Source organism: Perissodus microlepis, chromosome 18, assembly GCF_051167445.1.
Source record: "Perissodus microlepis isolate ML-2025 ecotype Zambia chromosome 18, ASM5116744v1, whole genome shotgun sequence".
NCBI classification, from domain to species: domain Eukaryota; kingdom Metazoa; phylum Chordata; class Actinopteri; order Cichliformes; family Cichlidae; genus Perissodus; species Perissodus microlepis.
In genome coordinates this window covers 26,190,284-26,217,846 of record NC_140478.1, presented here as the reverse complement: position 1 = coordinate 26,217,846, position 27,563 = coordinate 26,190,284, and the positions used below count along the sequence as shown (strand labels likewise).

The following is a 27,563-nucleotide window of genomic DNA, read 5'->3' as shown; positions in this document are numbered from 1 at the left end:
AAAACTGTGTATTTAATCCCGCCCACAAAGATAAACTTTAAATTTAACCAACAAGATTTTCCATATTAGTTCTGTGCACGTGCTCTTACCAAAAATTCTGACAGGTTTTGAACAAGGCCAAGAGTCTGGAGCCTTGAAAACGGGATAGTGAAGTAATAACAATAATGATAATACATTTTATTTTAGGCGCCTTTCAAAACACTCAAGGTCACCTTACACAGAAGACTGACGTCACAGTGTTGATCTGTTGATGATGATATTGAAATGTCCGTGTTAACCAAGGTTAATATTTAACATTATAGCATAATAATCATTCTTTAGCATGTTATATTTCCAACATTTATTAACAGAACAAACCCAGAGTAAGGCCATATTTGGTAGTAAAATTGGGATATTGACTTGATGAAGGCAAATTAAAAATATATATATAGTATTTCAGGTATGCCAGCATTATGTTTCTAAGAATGAATGTGTTATTTCATGGATCTGTTGTCTGGAAACCATAGAAGTAAATTTCGCAGTAATCCACTGCTGTTTGGAGATTTCAGTATAAACCAAGTGAGCTGACCTTACTGTCACTGGAGCAATCCCACAATCCAAAAGGCTTATCTTATAAACTACAGGAAGCAGTTTTATCCAAATGATCTCAAGCCTGTTACAGCCTGTGTACGACTCAATCTACTGTCTCAGTGTTGCAGGGTTTCTCCTCTTTGAGAGCCTGACAGTCCAAGAGAAAACAGCGAGTGAAGAACACAAAGCATGAAGAGGTGGAATAACGCAAAGAGACAAAGACAAGTGCTCTAGAGGCTGATGTGCCTGTCGCAGGACTGTCCTGAGAGCAGTTTATGTAAGAGGCTGTAAAATACATGAAGTTCACAGGCAGGTGGTTGCTGTTAGTTCCTGTAATAAACATCCAAGTGTGAACTCCCTGTTCCTGTTCAGGCAGCAGCATAGTTCCCTTTTTGCACAGTCACCCTGGATGAGTTACAACGCCCTCTGCTGACGTCTCATCTAATGGACTGACTGCAAATCTGATGAGTGCATGGCATGCTGCAGTAGTGTCTGTCTGCAATTTCAGTCTGTTGTTCGGTGGTCGGCAGGCAAGTTTTGTCACTTCAGTTTGAGTTGATTTATGTAACGCCAGATCCCAACAGTCGCCTCAAGGCGCTTTATGCCTAAATTAAAGAGCCCACAATAATAGAGACGTTTAATTGTCGTGCAATTAAACTATGATGCTTATATAAAATGATAAGTGTATAAATGCTAAAAAAGGGTCATTTTCACATGTTGGTGGGTGTTTGTTAGGTAAAAAAAATGTAATCTAGATAAGGATTAAAATGAGTTGCCATAACTATTGCTGAAGTCTTGTAGTTTGCAGGGAAGCAGACAGAAATTTGGTGGATTACAGCAGGATGCTATAATCTGAGCATCATCTGATTGCTGACTGAGTAAATTAATTAGAAAATGTTCCTATTAAATATCTTGTATGTGTTACAAAATCAAATCTTAAAATCAAATGCTTGTTTTTTTCACGTCTTTCACGTAATTGGTTTTTGGACCATTGTTGTTCAAGACACAAAAAGTTAAAGCTGTGGTTTTAACCTTTTTGTTTTAAGGGAAAAAACCCAAAGGTTTTACTAATGCTAAAATTCAGCTTGTATCCGTTTCTATTGTTAATGACTCACAAAATGGTGAATTACTTAATGGTCAACGTGACAAGAGTTAAATCACATTAATCAGTCATATATCTTTTGACAGTTAATGGACTAAAATAATATTTGCAGCCTAATTTTGAATGATAGTGAACTCAGGCAAGTAGTTTGAGGAACTCTGTGTCAGCAGGGAGTGGTTTCCTGGTCCAGCTGTATGAAGGAGAGCTGGAGCGGTGTGATGGGAGCACTGCCAGCTGAGGAGAGGCACACCTGTCTCGCTTAGCTAATTAACCTGGCAGTGAGAGTTTTCAGAGCAGCCAGCGCTCCACGGCCGGGCACGTGAAGTGGAGCAAACAGAAGTGTGTACCTGTGAGTTGTAGTCACATAACTGTGAGTACAAACCACAACATTGCATTCATTTTTACTATGCGAGTAGCTGCACCCAAGAGCTCGAAGTTTGTTGTTGAAAAAGTGTGACGTCCAAAACCAGAAACACTGACAAAACCCTCTATCCCTTCATCCATCTAAAGGTCTGAATTTAAGTCTTTCATGTGAGTATAACAGTAAAAAACAAATGCATCTGTTGGTTTTGATAACAGTTTTAATATAAAGCATAACAAAGAGCAAAGGGTTTATGGGAAGAGTTTCATGGAAAATCTAACAGAGAGGACGAGTCAGGCAGGCTTCGAACGTCTGACATTAAAGCACAAACCTGAGAAAAGTTTGAATGAATTTGAATGAAAAACCTTTGTCAGAGTGAATGTGGGTAATGAGCATCTTGTGCTTGTAAGGTTTCAGTACTGAGATGACACGAACCCCAGTTCGACATGAGAAGCAAAAACAAACAGGAAGTCAGAGCAGATCTGCACTTATGCAGGTAACTGTAAGAGCAAAGCCGCGTGGTTTTAGATGATGACTCAGCCATTTAAGAGCTTGGTGGCGATCGTGGCTCAACAGTTGGGAGTTCGCCTTGTAATCGGAAGGTTGCTGGTTCGAGCCCCGGCTTGGACAGTCTCGGTCGTTGTGTCCTTGGGCAAGACACGTCACCCGTTGCCTACTGGCCAGTTGCCTACTGGCCCTCTGACTACTGGTGGTGGTCAGAGGGCCCGGTGGCACCAGTGTCTGGCAGCCTCGCCTCTGTCAGTGCGCCCCAGGGTGGCTGTGGCTACAATGTAGCTTGCCATCACCAGTGTGTGAATGTGTGTGTGAATGGGTGGATGACTGGTTGTGTAAAGCGCTTTGGGGTCCTTAGGGACTGAGTAAAGCGCTATACAAATACAGGCCATTTACCATTTAAGAGCTTGGTTTGTTTTCCTTTTTTTCCATTTTTTTTTGGATTTCTAGCTTTGGAAGGGTTTCACAAACGTGTGAACGAGGGTGCAGTTCAGTTTCACATTTTGATCATTTTAAGTACTTAAAAAGAAGCAAACATGTTGATATCCAGATGGATTTTGCATAGTAAAATATGCATTAATATACAAAGTTGTTCAGTAATGCCATATGGTTAAAAAAAATCCCACTGGAAAAAAAAAAGCTGCCGTTCACTGAATATTTGATTCTCGGACTGTCGTCTTTCACCTCGACCACTCGTACCACCTCAGCTGTAGGTGTGAATGATTCTGTGCCGCTTTAAATGATGCATGAGGATGAAGGTTTTCCCACACTGTGAGCAGCTGTATGGTCGTTCCCCGCTGTGCGTCCGCTGGTGAACCCTCAGGCTGCTCTGCTGCGTGAATCTCTTCCCGCACTGTCCGCAACCGTACGGCTTCTCTCCCGTGTGAGTCCGGTGGTGTATGCTGAGGTGCGACGAGCACTGGAAACTCTTCCCGCACACCGTGCACCAAAACGCTCGCTTTCTCTTGTGGCTCTGCTGGTGCAGCTTGAACTGGTGGAGGCGGCTGAACGACTTTCCGCACTGCGAGCACCCGTAGCATCGGGCCGTCCCGGAGAGGGGTTTGTGTAGGCTGTGAGGGTTAAAGCTGCTCGGTGTGAACGTGTTGTGCGACTGAGTTACAACTGGTCCGTCTCGAGTTGCGGTCTCCCTCTCAGGGTCTTCCTCTAGCTGGCTCAGGTGAGTGGAGTGTGACGCGTTTCTCTGCGGGTAAATTTGTTCCTTCTGCTTGTCTTGCTGCAACAACGGAGCCTGCGACCTAGGCTGGAAATCTGACGACTGTGGAACGTCCTTCTGATATTCGCTGTTGTAAATCCCATTGCAAAGCCTCTGAGAAGGCAACTGCTGGACGTTAGTCGACTTGCTCAGGTTAGAAGCTACATTTGGATCTGAATGGTCCGGGTACGTGTTGGAATACTCCTCTACTACACTAGAGAAGTCAGGGAAACCAGTGTCAATGTCATTACCTTCAATTATGGACGACCAAATTTGGTTCTCCCTTTCATCCAATGAAAATTCAGCAGCAAGTTGCGTCTGCTTCCCCACATTGTGCTGGCACCCATCCTGTCTGAATGCCAGTCGATCTTCTTCCTTCTCTGTCTTCACTGTGAACTGAAGGCTACTGATGTCTACTGCACGCTGGGCAGAGTTAAACGAGTCACTGAACTCTGATGGCTTCTGTCTGGCAACCTCTGGATGGGTTAACTGGTGGCCCTCTTCAAACTGCTGGTTCTCTGGAGCACTAGCAGTGTTAGGGTACTGAACAGCAGAACCTGCAGGTGACAGGTGTTAGGAGACTTCAGGTGGGGGTGTAAAGTTCAATTAAGGTTTAATTCTTGCACAAAACCTAGGTCTTCAACTCACCAATTGGTCCAGCAGAATCACTGATCCATAGAGCCTCATCTGGACTTTCTTCTTTAATTGTGAAGGAAACAGTTGCATCTTCAATCTCAGGAAACTACACAAAAAGGTCATGGATTACCTGATTTGTTTTTCAACTTGAGAACTTCTAAGGTATATGTTAATAATATAGAGATTGCAACACCAGAATCTGCCAAATTAAGTTTCATATTTCACTTCTTTTAGCTTTGTTTTCCCTCTACAAACAACTTACTAATTATTAATCCACCCTTTTTCATAACACAGCTACCTGCCATAAATAGAAACACCTATGGGAGTGGTGTCACACAAACAAAGTCTCAGCAATGAAACCAAAACTATAAGATTAAGAGGTGACATTTCCACAGCGAGGTGACATTTATCATACAACTGACACTATTAGAATAACACACAGGTTTTTGATCCACTTTTTGAACTAGTTTGTCACCAGTGTCAGCTGCCCATTTTTTCCCCCATTTTTCTTTTACAATTTGTGAAAAAATATATACAACCACTAAAAGTTTCTGGATTTTTTTGTTTAGAAAGGCAAACTTTTAATTCTTTTGGAAAACAAAATAAAGATGACGCTTTAAGATAAAGTTACCATTTCAATGATTTACAGTAGAAAAACAGCAACAGCAATTACTTTAAATGGTGTGTGAGGGCCTAGCAGAAATACAGTGAGGTCCTTCTGAGCCTGTGAATATGGGGAACTGTGCATAAAAATGCCCATAATTCCTGAACGGTTAATGCAACAGTTTTGTTAAATCCCTTCAATTAAAGGCTGAAAGTCTGCGCTTTCACCACATCTCGATTGTTTGATCTAAAATCCACTGTGCTGGTGTACAAAACTACAAATCTTATGTCCACGTCCAAACACTGTAACTTTTTGTAGGCTTTTCAGAAGTGTTCATCAGTCTGGGTGTGAAAGTTTCTGATCACTCTAACATGAAAGATTTTTCAGAATACCCTCAATGCAAACTCAACAGATGACCTCACATTATATCTAAGCAGTTTTTAATATAAAGTAGAACTCACAAGTAAATAAATGACTATAAGGGACCTTCTGCAGAGGCAGCGAAACAGCGCAAAACCACAACACTTCCACCACTAAACTTCACAGATGGTGAACAGTTTTTCTCATGAAAAGCCGTCTTTTGTCTGCACCAAACATGTCTACTGTTACTCCAGCCATACAGTTCTACTGTTTCTTTATTTTTCTGATGCTAACACTTTGACACTAACAGCTAAAGAATAAATGAACAAATGCTCAAGTTTTTGCAAGACTTCTTGTTGCATCAGTCAATCTGCCCCTGGGTTGAACTGACCTTCCACATGTGGGGGATTTTATTTCATATCATTTGGGGATATGTTTGAATTCCCATGCTCACAGGCAGTACACGTTTTCTTGTTTTATTTGTTTATTTATTTATTTATTTTTAAATGAACACACTCTTCAGATATTGTCTTGATAACAACCACAAACTTCAACAGCAAAGAGAACAGCAGAGCACAAACCTCACAGCTTTCAGCTGTCACTGTTAAAGGAAGCTCAAATCGCTGACGCCTAACCTGGAACTGATTTTAAGTCTAGGTGTGTGACACATAGAGGGGTAACAAAATAACTCGAGATGCAAATCTTACCCCATCGTAACCACCATGAAAGACCTACAGGTGCTATTTTGAAGGATTATTGAAATAACTTTAATTTAACAGGGAATAAAATTAACAGTTTGTTGACTTTTCTTCAAAACATTTTTTATCCTTCAATCACCATTCTTGCTGTTACAAAATTATCCCTTAGATGTCACTTCATGGTTGTTTAAAGGCCAGGTCTCCCTTTTAAAACATCTAAATAAGCGTAGTTACTTTTTCCATGTAGCTGGTATGTTTTTAAACTGTGTAAACACTGAAACTTGCAGCAACATGTTCATTTTATGTATGACTTCTCTAAAAACAAAAAAGTTTTTTGTTTTTTTTTTAAAAGAGCAAATGTTGTCCAAAAGGCAACAATTATTACAGCATGTAGTAAACACAGACCTTCATATCTCTTGCAGGGTGCGGACAGTTGCTCCCCACATCAGTTCCTCTGTCCATGTAGTTTTCTGGTTGCAGAAGGGAAGAAAAATCTCAATTTGAAAGCTCGAGCAGAGGAAAAGTAGATATTATTTGGAGGGGTAGTAAAATACCTCGAAATTCATTTACAAAAATAAGCAGAGGTTAATATAAAACACACCAGCGGTGGCTTTTTAAATCAAATTCTTCCTGCGTTTGGTTCTACTTCTACATTTAGATGCACAACACACTGAGTTGTCAGTTGGCACAAACAGTGATGGAAATCTTACCGAATCCTCGCTGCAGCTGCGCATTTTTGCTCTCCATCACCAGCAGTTTCCTCTTCAGCATCTCGTTCTCGCTCTGCTTTCGGGATATTTCAAGATGCAGAAACGCACATTTGTCATCGACTAGTTTGGATATCTCTGCCACTGCTGCCTTCACCAGAACCTCCATTATTGAGGATAACTGTGTTTGAAAGGGAATGCACGTCGCCATGTTGACTCATTCAAAGTAATATATGCCAGGTAAATGAAGAATTAGTAAGTGCTTCCAAGCAGTGGTTTAAAAAATGTGAAAAGAAGCGACGCAGTAGAAAATTTTTACATCCCTGTGAGCATCATGCTAGCTGAAACCTTTCTTCCGTGTGGCGGAGGGCTTTACCATAAATACACGAATAGAGGCGCGGTGGAATAACAGGTACGAGGCCTTCATCCTTCTGAGTCATCACCCATGGGTGTTAAATTTGAGCTAAAAGTGCACGTAGAAAGGAAATTGTGGGTTAAGAAATAAGATATAGATAAAGGTCAATAACCAGCTCAAAGATTAGTTTTGATTCTTGTTGTATTTAATTGGGAAATATGCCACATGGTCTCAAAAAACAAGTCAGATTGTACTTACAAATACTAATTGCAGTAGTAGTAAAAACTAAAGAAAGATAGAAAAAATGTTTGAATAAAGAAAGTTCAGGAAATGTGTGCAAATGGAACAACAGACCTTCTCTTTGGGACTCCAGGACATCAGTACAATATTTATAAAATACAAGAAAACATACGTGGATACCTTAATCTATTTGATTTGCTTTTATATGAATTTGTTTGGAGACCTTTTTTCTGTGTAAGAAAAACCTGTGAAATAGATATCTTGATACAAATGAGTACCAGACTAATCATACCTCTAGACTAAACCCTTACCATATTTTTGATGGGTGTGTTATCCTTCTGGAAGCAGCCATCAGTAGATGGGTACACTGTGGTCATAAAGGGATGGGCAAGCAACAATACTCAGATAGACTGTGGTGTTTAAAGAAAGCTCAATTGGTACCAAGGTGCCCGAACTGTGCCAAGGAAAGATCGACCACACTGCTACACCACCAGCAGTACTCCGAACCCCAATTTTTCCTCAGATTGTGACCCTAAAATCTGATTGTTGCAACAGAAATCAAGACTCGTCACTCATATTGTACAGTTTTGGTGAGCCTGTGTGAACTGTAGCCTCAGTTTCTTGTTCTTAGCTGCCAGCACCCAGTGTGCTGTTTTCAAAAAAGTTTGAAACACACAAAACAGATTTGAGAAACCTAAATCCAGCCACTCGTGGTGCGTCACAATTAATACCAACTTTCATTGAGACCATCTTTCACTGTCAGTCTAAAGACATTGTGGAATTGTGCCTTTACCACTGCCCTCGACTCAGAATGAAGCAGACACCAACTTCGAAAAACCAAAAGAAACACGTGCACATTGTCACAGGGCAATTTTTGGCAAGCAAAATTTAAAATGTCTATGTCTTGGTGCCACAGACAGTTGATTGTCTCTAGAAGTAATAACTCCCTTCATAACAGCATCTCACAAGCCTTAATGTGATAACTAAAAACTCCACCTATTCATCCAAATGTGCCCACAGCAGGATCTTAAGAAACACAACATGGCAACAACCAAAATGCCGTTATTGGGGTTCAAGGTCAGGGTTTTACAAACCAATCAAGGTAGTCACGGTAATATCGCCCATCTTTTAAATCTTCTCATTTTAATCTCAACTACACAACTGAATTTAATTACTCTGTTATTACTTATTACTAAGCTTATTACTCCCCACAAACATGCTACACATAGAAAATGCATAGTGATGAGTCAAATGTCCTCCAGAACTAAGGGTGGATGCTGGCATGAGATGTCAGAGAGAAAGATTCTTTACACTTAAATAGACTTGGTGCGATGTGATGTCTGCCTCAACTAACTCACAGGCTTTGCTCATCAGCCATTCATCTTCCCAAGTCACACACTGGCCCACTTTAGAATATGCAGTTACTGTAACAGATGTATCCAGGGATCCTAAAAAATGATAAACTAGTGAGTTAGCATCTTAGTAGAAAAAAAAAGAAAAGAAAAAAACGTAATGTCAAAGGTCCCATCTGTGATTTTAGAACTTATACATTTTGTGTAAATTAGGCTCCTTCAAGGATCCCTACAGGGTCCCAATTTTACATTTTTTCCAAAAATATGGAAAAACTGGAAGACTAGGAGGAAGGTAGGAGATATAACAGAATGGAGAGAAGGAAGAAATCAGCATTTGAAAGATTTAACATTTAGCAATTACTTAGACTGATCAATACGAAAAGAATCCACAACTCAAACACAGAATTTTCCATTTATTAGAAAATACAAAAGAAGAAAATTATATTTTGTTATTCACATATTACGTATCCTTGAATATGTAATCCAACTTCATGTACAAATTGAATTTAAATCTTTCCACAACGGCCTTGGGTTTCAGCAATTGTTGATCAGCAGCCTTGTGTAATAAACCACTGTACTAAAGTAAACAGAAAACACTTCATATAAGGAAGGGGGAAAATTATAAGAGGTTTACTTTGTGATGCACTTTTGAGAGGCATCAACACTGCAGTGGCAGGTTAGGAATTTCATTTCCATGGAAAAAAAAACAAACAAAACAAACAAAACAGAAGCACTCATATGATACAAGAAATAGTTTTGTGACACCTGCCTCAGACAGTCTCTCTGTAGGCTTGGTCGGTGCTATTTTAATGGCCTCTTTAAGTCCATTTGTCCATCTAACAATTCAGGACACTGTTGTCTATATAAAATACTCAACACTGCTTTAGTAACTAGTTTCTGGATTATGTCTTTGACCCAGGTCATAAATAAAAATACATTTCACACAATAAATATCATCGTGGGTAGGTATAGGTAGTCAAATAAACAAAGAGAAACTTCAAAGTCTTTGACCATTTGAAATTCTTGATAGTCACCATAGATGTAAATGAGGTATTTAATGCACAACCTTCTCTTTGATTCTTCATTGTTACGGCCCTAGCTGGGCCTTCTGATACTGCCCTTGTGTGGGCGTGGTGCTTTTCTCCGCCTCCTCCTCTCTTGCTCCACCCCTCTGTCTCTCTCTTGCTCTTCTCTCTCCCCAGGACACAGCTGCTGCTCATTGGACTCATTTACCACCTGGGCCCAGTCAGCAATCACCTCTCTGAGGTCATATAAGCTGGGGATGAGCTGTGAGCAGGGAGGGGTGTCTCTGCTTCGTGTGGAGTTAGCCTGCCTGAAGTGTGGAAACAGTATAGCTGCTTTACGTGAGTAGTGTGGGCTTGTGGGCCTTGGCAGCAGTAAAGCCAGCTGCTGTTAGTGACAGGGTGAGCTTGTGGGCCCCTGGAAGTGCCTCCTCGTGTTGTGGAGTTTTTGTTTGGTTGTTGTGTTCTTTGTTGTTGCAACCTTTTTTTCCCTTTTTCGACGTGTTATTGGTAATACGGCGTTGCCGGCTCCTTATGTTATGATTATCTATAATAAAGACTATTTTATTTACTAAAAACACCTGTCTGTTTTCCTTTCATTCTGTTCTGGACTCATTTGTTACTGGTCCCCTCACTTGCATGCCTAGACCCCTTCGGGGGGACATAACAATGTGGGCTTGTCCGGGATATCAATGGAAGGAACAGCAATTGAGTTTTAGTGAGTTGTTTGCCGGTGGCCTGTTTAGTTGTATTGTATCTGCTGTGCTCTCTCCAGTTAGAAAAGGGGGGTGTCTAGCTGAGCGTAAGCTCCTCCTTCGGGCACTCATTTTTTATTTTGCCTTTATTATTTTCGGAGTAATCCCGGGTGGGGATTAGTTCCCTGTCGGGGGTAGGCTTGTCGGTGCTTTATGCACTTGATGCTTAGCCTTTAAAGTTGCCTCGAGCCTGGTACACTCCAGAAGCTAACTTGCCTCGAGCCTGGTACACTCCAGAAGCTAACTAGGCTGAAATTTTAGTAGGTAGGTCTGGGGAGGGGGTCGGCGGTATTTTTATTTATTGGTTAACCTGTGGCCACACATCTCCCCCCACCCCACCCACCTGTTTTTCATTTGTGTATTGGAGGTGGTGCTTCTTTGTTGTTACTGTTAGCCTCAGGTAGTTTTAGTTTCAATGGCTACCTTTGATATTGCCATGTTTAAGGAAAACCCTTCGCTTGTCCAGCTGGACGCCTGTAGGAAGAGGGATTTGCATGAGGTGGCGTCATTCTATGGCATTTGTGTCTCCACAGCTCTGCGTAAGGCTGAGCTGAAAGCTGCTCTTGTGTCTGGCTTGGTGGAGAAAGGGATAGTGGTCCTGCCAGTGTCTGCCAGTCCACTTGTGCATGGTGTAGCGTCTCAGCCTGTTCTGCAGGTGCCAGCTCAAGGTGTAGCTCCATCAGTGTCTACGCCTGTTGCTCAGGGGATTCCTGAAGACAAACCTATGACACTGCCTCACTTCGAGCCTCTCTCCATTGAATCATCAGTAGGCTCGAAGCAGGACGCTAAGCTCCGTGTCCGCCTGGCTCGTCTCCAGTTGGAAAAGGAGGATTGTGAGAGGGAGTTCCAGCTAAAGGAGTTTGAGCTTAAGCGTTTAGACGCAGAGCTTGCCAGAGCCAGGGAGGTCGAATTGAAAAAGGTGGAGGTGGAGACAGCTGTTAAGTTGCGACAGCTGGAACTCCGGCAGGCTTCCCTTCCTCCGACTGCCTCCATTCGTCAGGCAGACACACCGTTTGATGTGGGGAAAAACCTTCGTCTGGTTCCAGTGTTTCACGGCACTGAGGTTGACAGTTATTTTGAGTCCTTTGAGCATATAGCCACAGCCTTGCACTGGCCACGGGATTCGTGGGCTATTTTGCTACGATGTAAGCTGGTAGGTAAGGCTCAGGAAGTTTGTTCCTCATTGTCAGCTCAGGACAGTCTGAATTATGACAAGCTGAAAAGTGCCATCCTGCTAGCTTATGAGCTGGTCCCAGAAGCCTATAGGCAGTGTTTCCGGGGGTTGAAAAGGGGACAGGGTCAGTCTTGATTTCGCCAGGGGAAAAAGGTGTTCTTTTCGATCGGTGGTGTGCGGCCTGCAAAGCCACTGACCTGGCTTCGATACGTGAATTAATGCTGATTGAGGAGTTTAAGAACTGCATCTCCGAGCGCATCGCAGTATACCTCAGTGAACATAAGGTGTCCTCATTACAGCAGGCTGCAACACTGGCTGATGAGTTTGCCCTCATCCATAAAACCAGTGTCATTAAGCACGACCGACGCGATGACCTAGTGAAGGTTAGTGATGTGCCAGCTACACAGTACCCAAAGGGTGAGGTACTTGTGTCCCATTCCAAGGCAAAACGAAAGTGTTTTTTCTGTTTCAAGTCTGGCCATTTAATAGCAAATTGTAAGACCTACAAACAGAAACAGTCAGTCTCAAGGGCTAGGTGTGTACCAGCTAGCAAAGCTGATACAGGTGTGGTTTCAAGAGACAAAACAAAGCTCTGTTTCTTCTGCCACAAACCTGGCCACCTGGTTGCCCACTGTTTGAAAGCAAACTCAAAGCAAAATCGATCTGCTTTCAAAAGAGTGAACTGTGGTTCACAAACAGACAAAGTTGCCAGTCCTAGGCAACAATTGGAGCATAATTGCTCAGTGGTGTCATTTGGTCACTGTCAGAGATCAACTAATTGTAATCTGCCACCTGTTGACTGTCTTTCGGGTCCAGATGACCTGCAGTGTGACACATTGTGTACGGCACAAACATTCAAACCTGCACCTCTGGTTAACAGCATGCCTTTCGCCATGACCTAGCGAAGAAGCGTCAGAGAAGTGTTGCTGTAAGGCCTTCTAGCTGCCTGACGGGTTCTCCCTATGTGATGGATCTAAAAACATCTGGCTGCCACTTGAGACCCTATGTTGAGGGACTTGAGCCAACCCCGTTCAGTGTTTTCAACCCATCAAAAAGGTCTTGGCAGATTTGGCAGGGTATGCCTAACAGTTATTAAGGTGCATGGTAGGTGATATGTTTAAAAGCTGGGTAGGACGTTCTGTGACAAACCACTGGTTTGTATTTATGGGAGGGGGTGTTACGGCCCTAGCTGGGCCTCCTGATACTGCCCTTGTGTGGGCGTGGTGCTTTTCTCCACCTCCTCCTCTCTTGCTCCACCCCTCTGTCTCTCTCTTGCTCTTCTCTCTCCCCAGGACACAGCTGCTGCTCATTGGACTCATTTACCACCTGGGCCCAGTCAGCAATCACCTCTCTGAGGTCATATAAGCTGGGGATGAGCTGTGAGCAGGGAGGGGTGTCTCTGCTTCGTGTGTAGTTAGCCTGCCTGAAGTGTGGAGTTGTGGAAACAGTGAGTAGTGTGGGCTTGTGGGCCTTGGCAGCAGTAAAGCCAGCTGCTGTTAGTGACAGGGTGCGCTTGTGGGCCCCTGGAAGTGCCTCCTCGTGGTGTGGAGTTTTTGTTTGCAACAACAAAGAACACAACAACCAACCTTTTTTCCCTTTTTGATGTGTTATTGGTAATACGGCGTTGCCGGCTCCTTATGTTATGATTATCTATAATAAAGACTAGTTTATTTACTAAAAACACCTGTCTGTTTTCCTTTCATTCTGTTCTGGACTCATTTGTTACTGGTCCCCTCACTTGCATGCTTAGACCCCTTCGGGGGGACGTAACATTCATCATTAACTCTCATCCTTTCATTTCTTCATGGAAATTGTTTTTTTGTTAGTGGAAAATGTCACATAATTGAAATCTTGGCTCGACTGGAAAGTTAAAGACTATCCACCTGTAATTTGTCTTGTTTAAGACCAAACTTGCAGAATGTGGCACTACACACCAGCCCATATCTTAAAATCTATTTTACTGATGCAAAATTAAAATATTTTTACTTTAACAGCATTGGCATGATGTCTCAACCAAAGTTTAGAAAAACTGGTCCAGTTATATATGCTATAGTGTGGAACAGCAAATAAAAGAGCAGAACGGTAAATTTCAATGTAATGTGTTAAAATAATGCATACACTTGTACCAATAAAAACAATCAAATATTTTCGAATTGATATGTGATAATGAGAAATTAAATCTGTTTAACTATTTTCTCTATCTTTTAAAAATGTAATTCAAATGTAAAAGGACACATTAGAAGCAGGGCCATTTAAAAGTCTATTAAAAAGCTGAACCGTGTCAAATGGGTTGAGGTAATGGTTGATTACAGGACTGTACTGGCTACTATAATAAAGTACTTTTGACACAAAAAATGTCTTTGAGTAGTTTACATTAAAAAAATTTGAAGTTCTGCACTTAAATAACAAAGCTTTTAGTTAGTAGCTTGCAAATATCAATATTTGTTTTTGGCCTGTTACTTTAAAAAAAAAAAAAAAAAAAAAGTTAGTAACACAAACTAATGACAAGTCTGAGTAACTGCTCTGTTTACAGACAAGAACATCTGACAGCTTCTAATGTTTCTCACCTACAGAGACATAATGGATTCATTTGTGCAAAAACGCTCCTGTTTTTCTGAATCGGTGAGACCAGTCCATGCACATACAGCACTGTTTGTTCTGTCTGTGCTGCTGGTTAACTCAGGTACCAGATTTTGTTTAGATGATAAACTCGGTAATTTTAGCCCATTAAAAGGTGGTTTTCTAGGCTTATATAATTCACCTTTATGAAAATAAGTTTTGCAGATGCATAAATGCTAAAAATGAGTTGTTTGAACCAACCAAAGAAACATATTTCACGTAAGATCTCAAAATAACACAAAAGCTTGATTTCTTGAGTAGTAATGATAATTCCTGACTCCCCACTTAGTGTTACACAGTTAGAAATGAGATTCCTATGAAGGGTGGCTGGCCTCTCCCTTAGAGATCGGGTGAGAATTTCAGCCATCTGGGAGGTGCTCAGAGTAGAGCCGCTGCTCCTCCACATCGAAAGGAGCCAGTTGAGGTGATTCGGGCATCTGACAAGGATGCCTCCTGGGCGAGGTGTTCAGGGCATGTCCCACCGGGAGGAGGCCCTGGGGCAGACCCAGGACATGCTGGAGAGATTATATCTCTCGGCTGGCCTGGGAACGCCTTGGTGTTTCCCCAGACAAGCTGGAGGAGGTAGCTGGGGAGAGGGAGGTCTGGGCTTCTCTGCTTAGGCTGCCGCCCCCACGATCCGGCACCCAATAAGCGGAAGAAGATGGATGGATGGATTTACTTTTGCTCATGTTTAAAACTTTGGGAGATACTGCTATTTTTGTATGTTGATGTTTAAGAGATCCCAGAAAAACACTTGAATATACAGCAAACAGTTTGTACTGTTATCAACTACATGACTCAAAGACTCTCTCCTCTTTTAGGACTTTAAGATCTCAAGTTTTTCTTTGGATTCCCAAGATAATTATTGTAATTCAGAAAAAAACAGGTGTATTTTTGTTCATGTCAAGTGAATGCATCACGCTTCCATACTCTCAACTTTGTTTCTCTCCTCATATTAATTACACTATTGTGAAAGGCACTCAAGAGCCCAGCACAGAACAATACAGAGCAAGTAAAGAGCAGTTGTGTTGCAGAGCAATTACCCTCCTCAATCAATTCAAAAACAGATGAAGTGGTTCGAAGCAGCAGGAAAACATTTCTGTGAGCACTTAAAAATGTCACAGAAGTCAGACGGATCAGTCATTTTTGTGCTTGGGGAAAAAAAAAATCTACCTCAAGATTTTGAAAGGCTGAATCTGAAGAACAGAGTTTTACTACAAGTGTTTATATAAATAATATGAATAACTGTACTTGTGTGCTATGCTTACATATTTTTGTATATTTCAGTCCACATGCAGTTTAAGATGCAGTTTCAGGATGCTCATCTGGTTGAAACTCTTTCCACAGATCTCACAGCTGAAAGGCTGCTCTGTGATTTTCTCACACTGGTGTCTCTGAAAAATATCGAAGCTATCAAAGCTTTGGCCACAGTTCGAGCATATGAAGCAGTTTTGCGTGGCAGACTCCTCGCCGCAGTTTCCCTCACGGTCAGTTGACGAGTTCATGTTAAATCCAAAAACACTCACTTCAGGAGTCCGGTCATTCGCTGTGTTGTAATCACTCACAGCCACCTTGTGTATGATATGCTGATTGTGTGGCTCAGGTGTGAGAGTTATATCAGAGCTGCTGGGTTGCATGCCTATGACAGAATACTGGTCGCTAAGCATCATTTCTTCATTTTCTTTGTCTAGAAAAGGCAGATCCTTGACCGGCGACGTATATCCCTGCTGCTCACTCGCGGCTCCGGCAGCAGGACTGAGGTGATACTTGACATCTTGTAGAAGTACACAGACAGTTTGTTCAGGGGCATCGCTGCTCTTCTCAAGCCCAGATGTCCACAGCTGACTTTGATCTGGTGCTGCCGTGCCATTATCAGTCCCTACCTGACCTACAGCCTGAAAATTCTCTCCATTAGGCTCCAGCTTTACCATAACAGTTTCCTCCCTGGCCGTCTCACCGTATGTTGGGCCTGGTAAGGGTTCCTCAAAAGGTGGTAGTCCATTCTTAGATTCTGCCAAGTTCTGCAACAGTTGGTTATCAGGAAGTGTAAACATCATGTGCTGGGGTTCCAGCACATCTGGGTTTTCTCCTTTCCAGAAAAAACAAGAACAGATGTCAATTAGCAGATAGTGTTAGCCAACAAATTTTATACACAGTAGTGCTGGTTGTTTTCACACATGGATCCCATAAACTGGAAAATACACATTTAATGGGGATATAGAAATATGATGAGCAAACCAAAAAACCAATTCACAGCTTCCCCCGGGCTGCCACGAACCGCTCCACAGGAAGCTGTATCACAGCTGACTTGATAAACTCATACTATTTATCATGACCAAAACTAAATGAATTATACTGTTAATTTGCTTTTTTTCCTAATGAATTTCTTCAGAAATACATTTCTTACCATGTTGTGAAACCTGTGTCTCATTAGGAAAAAAGTACGAGTTTCTAAGCTTTAACAAAAATGCACTATTCCAGCTACCAAAACGTGTACCTGCTTTTTTCCAATCATCTATAATGTTATAGAGAAGTTCGATACTTTTGCCCCTTCCTTACCATTTCTGTGTGTCTTCATGTGGCCTTTGAGGCTACTCTTCTGATTGAAGCACCTCCCACAGATGTGGCAGCCGTACGGCTTCTCGCCGGTATGAATTCGCAAATGCCTTTCAAGGTGTCCGGCTCGCTCGAAGATCTTGCCGCAGTACGAGCAGATGAAGCACTTCTTTGGTTTGATTACCTGAAAAGATCTGCTTCTCCTCTGATGCACATGATTCATCAAGGTCTCTGTCATACCGTGTAAGCATCCTTCTTGTGAGATCATAAGAGGGTCTGAGGATCCAAAGGGCGTTTGGGAGATCATGCTGTTTTTGAGTTCGCCGTACGGTTTTCCTGGGAAAGAGAAGGTGCTACAAGAAGCTTCAGCTGGTGGAGAGAGTAACTGAGCCATCCCGGGGAACGATGGCATGTTTTGCTCCGAGCTGCTAAGAAATTCTGTACTGCCCATCTCAGGGTTGTTTTGTAGCCTGGGCATCCACTGCTGGCTGTCTCTCTCAAACGCTGCGAAGGTGTCGCCGAGGGTTTCAACTCCTTCTCTTGTCTGCTCGTTCCCCCCGTGAAAGAGCGGTGGCGGTGTGATATTCTTCTCTGCAGGCTCAGATTTAACCTGTACAGGTGTTGGCAGAATGTCCTCACTCTTAGGTAGAGCATCTTCAACGATCGCTTCTTCAGGGCGATGCGCATCAATAGGTGGATTCACCTCAGGAATCAGTTTCTGCTCAGCCACTTGGATCTCAACAGGTCCTGACTGAATACCTGTTTAAGCAGAGAGAGGAGGAAAAATAAGGTAATTCACCTTTTAAACATCGACGATTTAGAGTTTATTCTGGTTTCAGAATGGATCATCTTATATTCAATCACTACTCCTCCGATCCAGATGTCAAAGTATCCATAGATATTTGACCCTGTTGATTCAATGTTGGGTAAAAAGGTGCTTAGACAAAAAAAAAAAAAAAAAAGGCTCTTGCATGAATATATGTGAATAGGTGAATGAGGCTTGTAACAAGAAACCACACTGAGTTCTTAAATGGACTAGAGAAACACTATATTAAAGTACCAGACCATTTACAATTTACAAGTCAGTCAGTCCACCATCTCCCCCCCCAAGACCTCCACAAACCAACTACGACCCTTCTGTCAAATCATCAGTGCCACTGCTCCAAGTTCCAGTCAGTACCTTCCCCACACTCAAAAAAATGAAATTGGGTGGTTGTTACATGTGCAAGATTCAAATTTGAACTAAATAATTTCATGTTTCTATGGTGAACGTAATTAAATCATGTAGCATCTGCATGAAATTCAGCAACTTAATTTGTTCTTGTTGAGATGACATGATACAATCTAGTAAGAGTGGTTCGTTGCCTGGACTCACGACATTCACAAGATCACATTAGATGTCAAACTGCAGGAAAATCGCTGGAGTTTTAAGAGGCAGACAACTACACCCACACCACGTGTATGCTATCGCTATTTATTGTGGTTTAACCTGTCAGGGACAAAACCGTGCAGAAAATTCTGCATCAAGCTTTGTAATCATAGCTTTCCTAGTTTTGCTAGGAAATTGGTGATTCTAAATTACCCATGAATGTAAGTGCAAATGGTTGTTTGTCTCTATGAAATCATCAACCTCTATATTGGTTCATTAAGCACGACTAGCAGTAATTGCCTTGATTAACAAAGTAGTTGTTCCAACAACAAGATTTCATTGTGTTTTCCTAAAGTTTTTAACTTGTGTAGAATGAATTAAAACAAATTTCACTCTACATACTTAAATCAATCACTTCAAGTCAATGCAAGTATACTACGGTGATCCAACGTAATCTGATTACATTAAACCACCAAATGCCAAATGTGTTGGTTTGACATGGTCTAAAATGGGTTACTGTACTTGGTTAAATCACGTGGAAAAAGGTGCCATGATTAAATTGTGTTCATCCAAAGATAGATTTTTTTTTTTGAGTGCATTGTTTCAGCATTTTCAGTGGTGGGCTTTATGCCAAATTGCTTTTAACTATAACTAATTTGTTTTAAAATATGATTTAAATTGGGTGGCACCGTGGTTAGCACTGTTGCCTCACAGCAAGAAGGTCCTGAATTCAATTCCACCATTAGGCCAGGGTCTTTCTATGTGGAGTTTACATATTCTCCCTGCGTTTGCGTGGGTTCTCCGGCTTCCTCCCACAGTCCAAAGACATGCAGTTAGTGGGGATAGGTTAATTGGAAACACTAAGTGTAGGAAATAGTTTTTAATGGTGCCAGCCTCATCTGAATTAAAGACTAGATTTCATTTAAAGCACACTTAAAGACCCTCCAAGAATGTGGAAAAATTAATATTAAATATAAGTTTCCTGTCCAGACTGAATATAAATGACACAGATGTTTTTGGCCAGGATTTGGCCTGTGGACACCTCAGGACCTCCAGGAGGAACTGGAGAAAACATTGCTGGGAAAATGACGCCTGAAAACACTCAGCTCACTATCACTGCAATTTCAGAGGTGCGAATGAAAATGGTGGTCTAAGGAGCTTGGAAAGAAAAGCGTCTGGACTTCTTTAAGTTGCTTGAAGACGTTTCACCTCTCATCCGAGAAGCTTCTTCAGTTCTGATGGTTGGACTAAGGTCTGCTATGACGTCTACTGTAGTGTTCCAGTTATTTAATTAATGGATAAGTTCATCAAAAATAAGCAAATTTCATTATTCAAAAGTCATTTTAGTCATTATTGAGGCAAAAAAACCAAACAAAGATTAAACTGGTACATGTTCTCAAATTTGAGTTAAGTGTATGTCTGTGGTGTTTTGTGACCTCCAGTTTTTTGTTCAGCGCTTCTCAGGGTGTCAGTTCACACCAGAAGTGAAGTGTTTAGTCTTGTGGGTGGGGGGTGGGGTGGGGGGGTTCGTTGATATTGAAAACTGACCAGATTCTCGCCTCCCTAATCTGCTCTGTGCAACTTGAGGCGTCTTCATCAAAAATAGACCCGGCTCCATTTTAAGCAGCACTGAGACCTCAAGTCACTCCTACAATGCTTCTGAATCACACAGCAGCACATCTGGTGGAACTGTAATCATCATTTTGAGTGGGTGCAATTAGCTCCAGAGGCTTCAGAGCCAGAACATGCAGCCATGTTTGGTATATTCACGGGGTTAGCAGGTTTCAACCTCACACTACAGAAATGGTTTAAAACTGCAGAGCGAGCCCCACTGGCAGCCACAGAGCAACTGAGGGTAGAAACTGCAATTAAAATTATTTAATCATTTTGAATTTGTTTATTTATTGGGTGAAAGGAATATTCTGCTCACCCCTAAGTTAAATGTCAAAAAACTCCTTTTTATTGTTAATAATAACAACAATTGAGACCAAAAGTGATCAGTTGGTATGGAAAATAATGCTCCTGCTTCTTTACCATCAGCAGTTAAAGCTTTAAGCTGTTTAAAACATAAGTAGTTTAAGCTTTAGAAATTCTTTCCTTTAAACACCCGCAGGGAAGGAAACTCGCGACCCCTGCTTGACAATAATCACGATGTCGTCTATGAAGACATCTGGAAACGGTTTGGATTTGACGCCACACATGAACACAAAGTTATGGTGGCTTACCAACTATGCTAAATACTTTGAGGGAACCCCTGAAATGATTTATTGTTTCATCTGCCTGCAAACACAGAGGGTCATTTTTGTCCTCGGTGTTGCTTGCTATGCTCTGCTAAGATCAGCAGAAAATAAGCTGAAAATTGGTTAATTGCCTAAAGGTTCGAAGGGCACTGAACATCTCAATAGTGTCACGTTACATGCATGAACTGGGTTTCAACCTCGGTAACTAATATCCGGTGGATCTTGTACAGAGCCCGGTGGTCTTGCTCTGGGTTGCACAAAGCTAAAAATTGGCTCTACAAGGCAGGAAGGGGGACTCTGCTGTTCACTGAGACCCTTTTAAGTCACCTTCCCCTCCACTCACTCACTGTCGTCACACCTAACCCACATAATTTTTCCTGTGCTTACTGACTTCAAACTGTGAACCAAGACTCAGAGACAGAAGATAAAAATAACACACCACAGCGTACAACTAGCTAACGTGTCATGTGAGTGACATGAACCTTCAAATTAAAAGATAAAATTACTGCTTCTATATGTTTCATATAAATTACATATAATTTTAAATGTGTCTTTAATCTTTCATTCATTCTTATAAGTAAAATCGAAATACTGTACGCTGGCAGAGAGCCAATGACCCCAGGCATCCAAGTTTGATCCTCCACAAATCCGTGAACCTCCCTAATCCTGCCCTGCTGAAGAATCGTTGAGCAATGCAGTAATTCCCCACCAACCAAACAGCCACCGGTCCTGACCTCCTTCAGTACGATAACAGAGGAAAGAATGTCTTCATTCTACAATTTAAATCCAGATGTTTATCAGGAGGATACTGCCTGAGTGCACACACCATTATGCAGCAACACCCTGATTTACACGTACCTCCAAACTACTGGAGACCTCAAAACTGCCAAGTGTAACACACAGTCTTTTGGCCCTTCTGAGAGCGACAATGATTGTGCAGTTACTGAAATATTTGAGTATGTACGACAGTTGTTTTCACAACTTTTTCTCTGCTCATGTTCAGACTGTTAGAAAAGCAGAGGAGCAGCTTAACTGGGCCCAGGGCTGCTTTCACCCTGAACCTTAGTCTTTGTACAAAACGAGCTGCATGCGAGAATGTAGACCAACGGTCTTTCATCTGTCAACGTGAAGTCACACTCGAATTAGTTTTGGTCCCATACCTGAATGGCATTATCACCTAAAAATCAACAGTACTTCTGCTAGTAAGAAGCCTTCTGAAGCAGATTTCCTGTTGCGTTAGAAGTGAGAACAGGCAGCTTCGAACCATTTTGTGACAGGTTCCCTTTTAGCGTTGTATGAAGTTCCTGTGTGAAAATAGCTCAAACCTTTATGATAAATATGGCGCTAAATGTAAGGCTCATATTTATTTATTTTTTGTTTTGCCAAACCTGCCACCAGTAGGGAGAGCTGTTAATCAGTTTGTAGGTCTTCAGAACAATGGCTTAATCTGACAGAGCCGTTGCCTAGGACAGAGTTTGTGACTGTGGTTGATGCTCCTGAAAAACTATAATAAGAAGCTTTTGTGTTTGTCTTTGTGTCTCAAATCATCTAAACGAGCTTTCTGCACTAAACATTGTGGTCGCTTCTGAAAAGCTAACTGGTCGACATATTGTTCTTATACAAAATCTGTTTGTTTCTTTGTCTGCCAACTATGCTTAAACAATCGTGAGTTGAGCAACCAAACGTGGAGCACAGGTACATCTAAAGATGGAAGCAACATGGAGGAAAAAAGTGAGGAGAAAAGAACATGAATGACATTTGGTGAGTTCAAGTGACTATGAGTGAAATAACTGCTGGTAGTTGAAGTGGGGCAGGACTCCACAGGACCAATGAAAGTACAGGAAACTGTTGACTGGCATACAATCTTAGAGAGTTACCAAGGCAACCAGAACCTGGAATGTCAGCAGGTGAGCAGCTGTCAGCTTCACAGCAAAGTGCAACAAGCAAAGTGCTTTCAGCATGAACAAAGTTTATCTCTCTATCAAGTATATCATGCCATCATGTTGCCTAGCAACCACCAAACAATAGTTAGGTAGGTATAAATGATCAATTATTATCATCTATGCACCTATAACACCTTATAAAAAGTATTGTATAATTTTAAGTTCACAATAACGTCTCATTTAGATCCACAAAGACTTATTCGGGCATGTCCTGTTGCTTAGGAACCACCTAGCAATAGGCTAAAATGATCAATTTTTAGTATTTATTTATCTACGACACCTAGCATGATTGGACTGTGTTCCTGCATTCAAGAAATATCTCTAAAATTAGAAACACCCTGTCTCAAAGTGATGCTGAAAAACTTCTATGCTCAACTATAGTAATTCATTAACAGGCTTTCCTAAAACATTACCTCATTACTCTCAGGAAAAAGTTATTTGTTATACTACTTGTTACAATACTTTCATGTTACTCTGTAAAATAGCTGAAACACTCTGTCTCATAATCACCATTTAACATTATACATACTCTTCTCACATGCAAGGTCTTGAAGAATCAGGCCCAATATAATCTTAAAGACCTTATAATACGATATCACCCCAACAGAGCACGTTTCTGGTTCTTAGGGATTAAAAAGTAGAATAGGAGGCAGATCCTTCAGCTTTCAGGCCCCTCTTCTTCTCTTCTTAAATATTTCCTCTTTGATGAAGCATATAATTGGGGCTGCTGAACCCTCCCTTTTTTTTAATTCTGCAATAGCTTGCTCATAGGAGCTTGTCCGATTGTTGGGGATTTCTCTCTGTTATTGTTGGGTCTTTAGCTTACAATATAAAGCACCTAGATGCGACTGTTGTTGTAATTTGTTTCTATATAGATGAGACTGAATTTAATTTTCATTTCACTGCCAAAAATACATACGCCAAATAACAGTATACATGGGGATGTGCTAGTAGAAGGAATAATATTGCATGATAAATATCTTTAATAGGCATATATCAGCAAAAAAAGAAAGAAAAGGAGTCATGTGTCTATACTTGCACCCTCAGAATAGTTTGCTTGTTCAGTTGTTGAGTGCTTGAAAGCACTGAAGATGAACACTGCCTTCATTTCCATAACAGTTTCTTAACCACAAGCTTTAACTGACCAAGTGTTTCACTGATGAGAGCTGGTTCCAATCCAACTTAAAGCAACAAACCAAAAACCTCATAGTAGGAAGCATTTTACTTACATCTTCTGTGAATCTTTGTGTGTTCCTTGAGGCTGCATTTCTGATTGAACCGCCTCCCACATATCTCGCAGCGGTATGGCTTCTCACCAGTGTGGATCCTTTTATGCCGCTCGAGATGCCCCGCGCGCTCGAAACATTTGCCGCAGTACGGACAGATAAAGCCTTTCTTAAACATCAGCCTCTTTACCGTCCTCCTCCGTGCCGTGTTGTACGCATTGCGGTACAGACTATAACCCAGTAACCCACGACCAAAGTGGTTCTGCTGAAATCCACCAGAGCTGCTGCAGGACACGACCAGCCCACTGTCCAAAGACGATTCGGGAAGACACGACAGGGAGTTCTGTCCTAAACGTAAATAATGAGAGCTGTTATGTCCAGTCTCATTTTGTGTCGTCGATCTCCACTGTCCACTTTCATACAGAGGCAGCTCTTCTCCTGGTTTGTCGGACTGTCTGCTGGCCTGTTGATTTTCCTCCACAGGTTCACATTTGACCTTCACTTCAGGTACAGACAGAGTGGCGGGTCCATCATCAGCATGCACATTTTCAAGAGAGTTCTTCACATCACCAGCACCACCCTGGCTTTCTGCAGAAAGATAAACATGCATGTTATAACTGAATTAACCATCACTAACTTAATTCCAAAACAATTAGAAGCCAGAGGAAGTAATTTCTCCAGGATGATGGTGAGGTATGTGCAATGACAGAAACAAACCAATAACATACATTAAAGAGTTGTAACTTTAATTCTTCCCCAAGATGAGAGTCAAGATAGACATTAGTTGAATGTCATTTGTTCATCTGATTTTGTGTTTACACAACTTTTGATCTGCATTTCATGAAGTTTAATGGAGAGGTGAAGCAGTGGCAAAGGAAGAACTTGTTAAACTTTGGTCTGTTATTACGTTCTAAAAGTTTGAAAAACAGGACGTTGGTCGTGGCAGAGTATGGACTCTGCACGCACCACTTTAGTTTCACATTATTCAAGTTTTGAAATCAGGTCCTCGGTAAAACTTGCAAAACTCTTACATGGCAATATCTCCAAACACTATGCACCATGCATGAGTTTAAAACTTTTCACAAGGTGCACAGATTTATTTTGGGCCTCATAAATACCAGAGCTAAAAGTGTTATGTAACCCGCCTTAACAAACCAGAAGTTATTCTTGTGAATGGTGTGTAACTAATGAGATCTTGGGGTAAATGTAAATATGCCCTTTCAGATTTTGTTCAAGAATCTAATCAATCCTCTAATGATCGTGTTTCACTAGCTTGACTGTCACAACTGCCTGACTAAGGCTTAAATTTGGCAGGTACTTACATAGTGCTTTCATACTCTAAACGAGCATTAAACATGCTTTTTACTACAAACCTCATTTAATTCTATTTATGTAGCACCAAATCACAACAACAGTCGCCTCAAGGCGCTTGATATTGTAAGATAAAGAATCTACAGCAATTGACAGAAAACCCAAACAATGCAATGATCCCCTGTAAGGAAGAATTTCTGGTAGAAACAGGCTCGGTGGGGGCGGGGCAGTCTCCCATAACCACACATAGTGAGTGAAAAATAGGTGAGTGAAGAACAAATACTCAACTTTGGCCTATTGTAGTATAACTAAGGGAGGATTCAGGGTTAACTGATCCAGCCCTAACTCTACGGTTTACCATAAAGGAAAAGTTGAAATGTAATCTTAAAAATAAGAGCTGGTTCCACAGAGGATGCTTCCCATTTTACTTTTAAACATCCTAGGAATCACAAGTAAGCCAGAAATCCGAGAGACAATTGCTCTATTGGGGTCTTTAAGATAGACAGGGCCTGATTATTCAGACAACCCCTGCTGGTCCTGGCAGATGCCCAACCTTCCCTGAGGACATTCTGCTGGAGGTTTTTTCCTCTTTAAAAAGGGAGTTTTTCCTTTCCACTGTCGCCAAGTGCTCGCTCAAAGCGGGTTGTTTGATTAGTGTCTTTATCTTACAATATAAAGCACCTTTGACTGTTGTTGTGTTTTGCACTATATAAATCAAATTGAACTGAACCGATGTTGTATGTGAGGAGAAGGATTGTAAAATTAGATTCTGGATTTAACAGGAAGCCAACAAAGAGAGGCCAGTGTGAGAGGAGCACGCTCTCTTTTTCTAGTCCCTGTCAGTACTCTCACTGCAGCCTTTTGGATTAACTGAGTTTTTAGGACAGCCTGATAATAATGAATTACAATAGCCCAGCCTAGAAGTAATAAATGCATGAACTAGTTTTTCAGCATCACTCTGAGACTGGATGTTTCTAATTTTAGAGATACTGCGCAAATGCAAGACAGCAGCCCTACATATTTGTTTAATATTGCCCATTGACTCAGAGCTTTCAAACCATCTCTCACTCTGATGGATTCATTGGAGGAGCCAAGGATTCAACCACCCACCCTGCAAGTAGCGGACAACCTGCTTTATCTCCTATGCCACAAATCCATGAGCTGTACAGCTCACTAAATATGTGAATATTAGTAATATGTAAAAGCACCACTATCTCGACTTCTTGTACATTTTGGAAAGCTACAGTGCTTAATACATTTTAAGACGAACATCCAATATAAGATTTATGCCACAGCTGCCCTAAATTAACAGTAATTACCAAAATCAATCTTTATGATTCTGTAATGGTTAACCCACCATATCCACAAGCTCTTTTATTGAAGTGATACTTTTAATATAACTATTGTTGACATCCAATAACTTTTAAATTTGGTTTTACAAAAAAGCAGACAAAACTATTACTTTTTTAAAGTAAGATGACAAATTACTGTTATTTACTTGCATTCACAAACAAAAAATAATATTAATTTTACTGGTTAACTGTTTGATTAATTTCTGACTTCTCAAAGGAGTCCAGTGTGCCAGCTCCAGTGTGAGTAATCGAATGTGAATTCAGTCATTTTTTGTTTTAAACATGTTTTTGACAGATTTCTAAAATATGTTCTTTCTTGTTTTTAATGGCAGTTAAGCAATAAATACGGTAAGCACAACTGGTGCACTGAACTCATGCCCGTGTAAGTAATACTGTTTATTATGACCTATGTGAGCAGGCGGGAGAGACTCATGAAACAAACCAAATATTTGTACCAAATGTTCTTCAAAATGAAACGAATCACTCAAAGATCTACAACAAAGTGAGAAAATAGATTTGTGTATTTCATATCTGTCCCCAGAAAAGATCCACATGTCATCTGGACAAAAATCTATTTCTAAATAACTTCTGCTAATATCTTATCGCAAAGAAGAGAAACAATTTTGTAATGCTTACATTCTTTTCTTTACACTATATAACTGCAAACACGCCAGCTCATTAAAAAGACCTATTTTGGTCCTCATGTCCTGCAGCCAAAAGATAAATGATCCAAAATGACCACTGGAACGATTTCCCATATTATTGCAGAGCAAATAAAAGCCAAAGCCTTGTGCTGGGGGATTTTTCACAACGTGGCAACACAAACATTTGTTCTTAAATTATTTTTTTCTCTAGAATTTAATAAAGTATTTCTCTACCTCTACACAACCCCTTTATAAAAGTTTGAAAACTGAGATTTGTGCATTTTCGTCCCTGACAAACCTTGCATCAGTGTACCAGTAAGTTGGTACCCCTCAGCAAAGAGGTGCCAGGTTAGCACGGCAGCTACAGGGTGTTGAGGTGTGGTTTAGCTCGGGTCCAGCTCACCATCTCTCCCGTGGTGGTCGGGTCTCAGGGTCACCGCCTGCTGGGTTACTCTCAGCTCGCCGTGCAGGAGCTCGATGTTGCTCTTCAGCTTCTTGATCTCGTTTTCACGCTGGCACATTTCCAGCCGCAGCACCACCATGCCATCCTCCACAACTTTGGCGATTTCTGCCACGGCTGCTTTGGACAAGGCATCAATCACGGAGGCGATCTGGGAGCGCAGAGCAACGCTGCTCAACAT

The 27,563-nt window shown here is 41.3% G+C and overlaps 2 protein-coding genes across 2 annotated transcripts; both read right to left on the bottom strand.

Annotated features, from left to right (window-relative positions):
• Nucleotides 1-2,235: 2,235 nt before the first annotated feature.
• On the bottom strand, nt 2,236-6,975 carry LOC146368016 (uncharacterized). Its single transcript, XM_084911528.1, has 4 exons — nt 6,768-6,975; nt 6,463-6,527; nt 4,408-4,501; nt 2,236-4,316 (listed from the first exon to the last, which is right to left on the bottom strand). Exons 1-4 carry the CDS (start codon nt 6,973-6,975, stop codon nt 3,250-3,252), a joined length of 1,434 nt encoding a protein of 477 aa, XP_084767654.1. The 3' UTR covers nt 2,236-3,249.
• Nucleotides 6,976-9,109: 2,134 nt separating this feature from the next.
• On the bottom strand, nt 9,110-27,563 carry LOC146368015 (uncharacterized). Its single transcript, XM_084911527.1, has 4 exons — nt 27,326-27,563; nt 23,619-24,203; nt 16,841-17,596; nt 9,110-16,370 (listed from the first exon to the last, which is right to left on the bottom strand). The coding sequence occupies exons 1-4, from the start codon at nt 27,561-27,563 to the stop codon at nt 15,565-15,567; spliced, it is 2,385 nt and encodes a 794-aa protein (XP_084767653.1). The 3' UTR covers nt 9,110-15,564.

Excerpts from the sequence above, each read along its gene's own strand:
- LOC146368016 (XM_084911528.1), bottom strand. The coding sequence starts at position 6,975 with ATGGCGACGTGCATTCCCTTTCAAACACAGTTATCCTCAATAATGGAG. Across the intron at positions 4,502-6,462 it reads ACCCTGCAAGAGATATGAAG|TTTCCTGAGATTGAAGATGC; the intron begins GTCTGTGTTTAC and ends CTTTTTGTGTAG. Across the intron at positions 4,317-4,407 it reads TGATTCTGCTGGACCAATTG|GTTCTGCTGTTCAGTACCCT; the intron begins GTGAGTTGAAGA and ends TGTCACCTGCAG.
- LOC146368015 (XM_084911527.1), bottom strand. The coding sequence starts at position 27,563 with ATGTTGAGCAGCGTTGCTCTGCGCTCCCAGATCGCCTCCGTGATTGAT. Across the intron at positions 24,204-27,325 it reads CGACCACCACGGGAGAGATG|AAAGCCAGGGTGGTGCTGGT; the intron begins GTGAGCTGGACC and ends ATCTTTCTGCAG. Across the intron at positions 16,371-16,840 it reads CATGAAGACACACAGAAATG|GAGAAAACCCAGATGTGCTG; the intron begins GTAAGGAAGGGG and ends TTTTCTGGAAAG.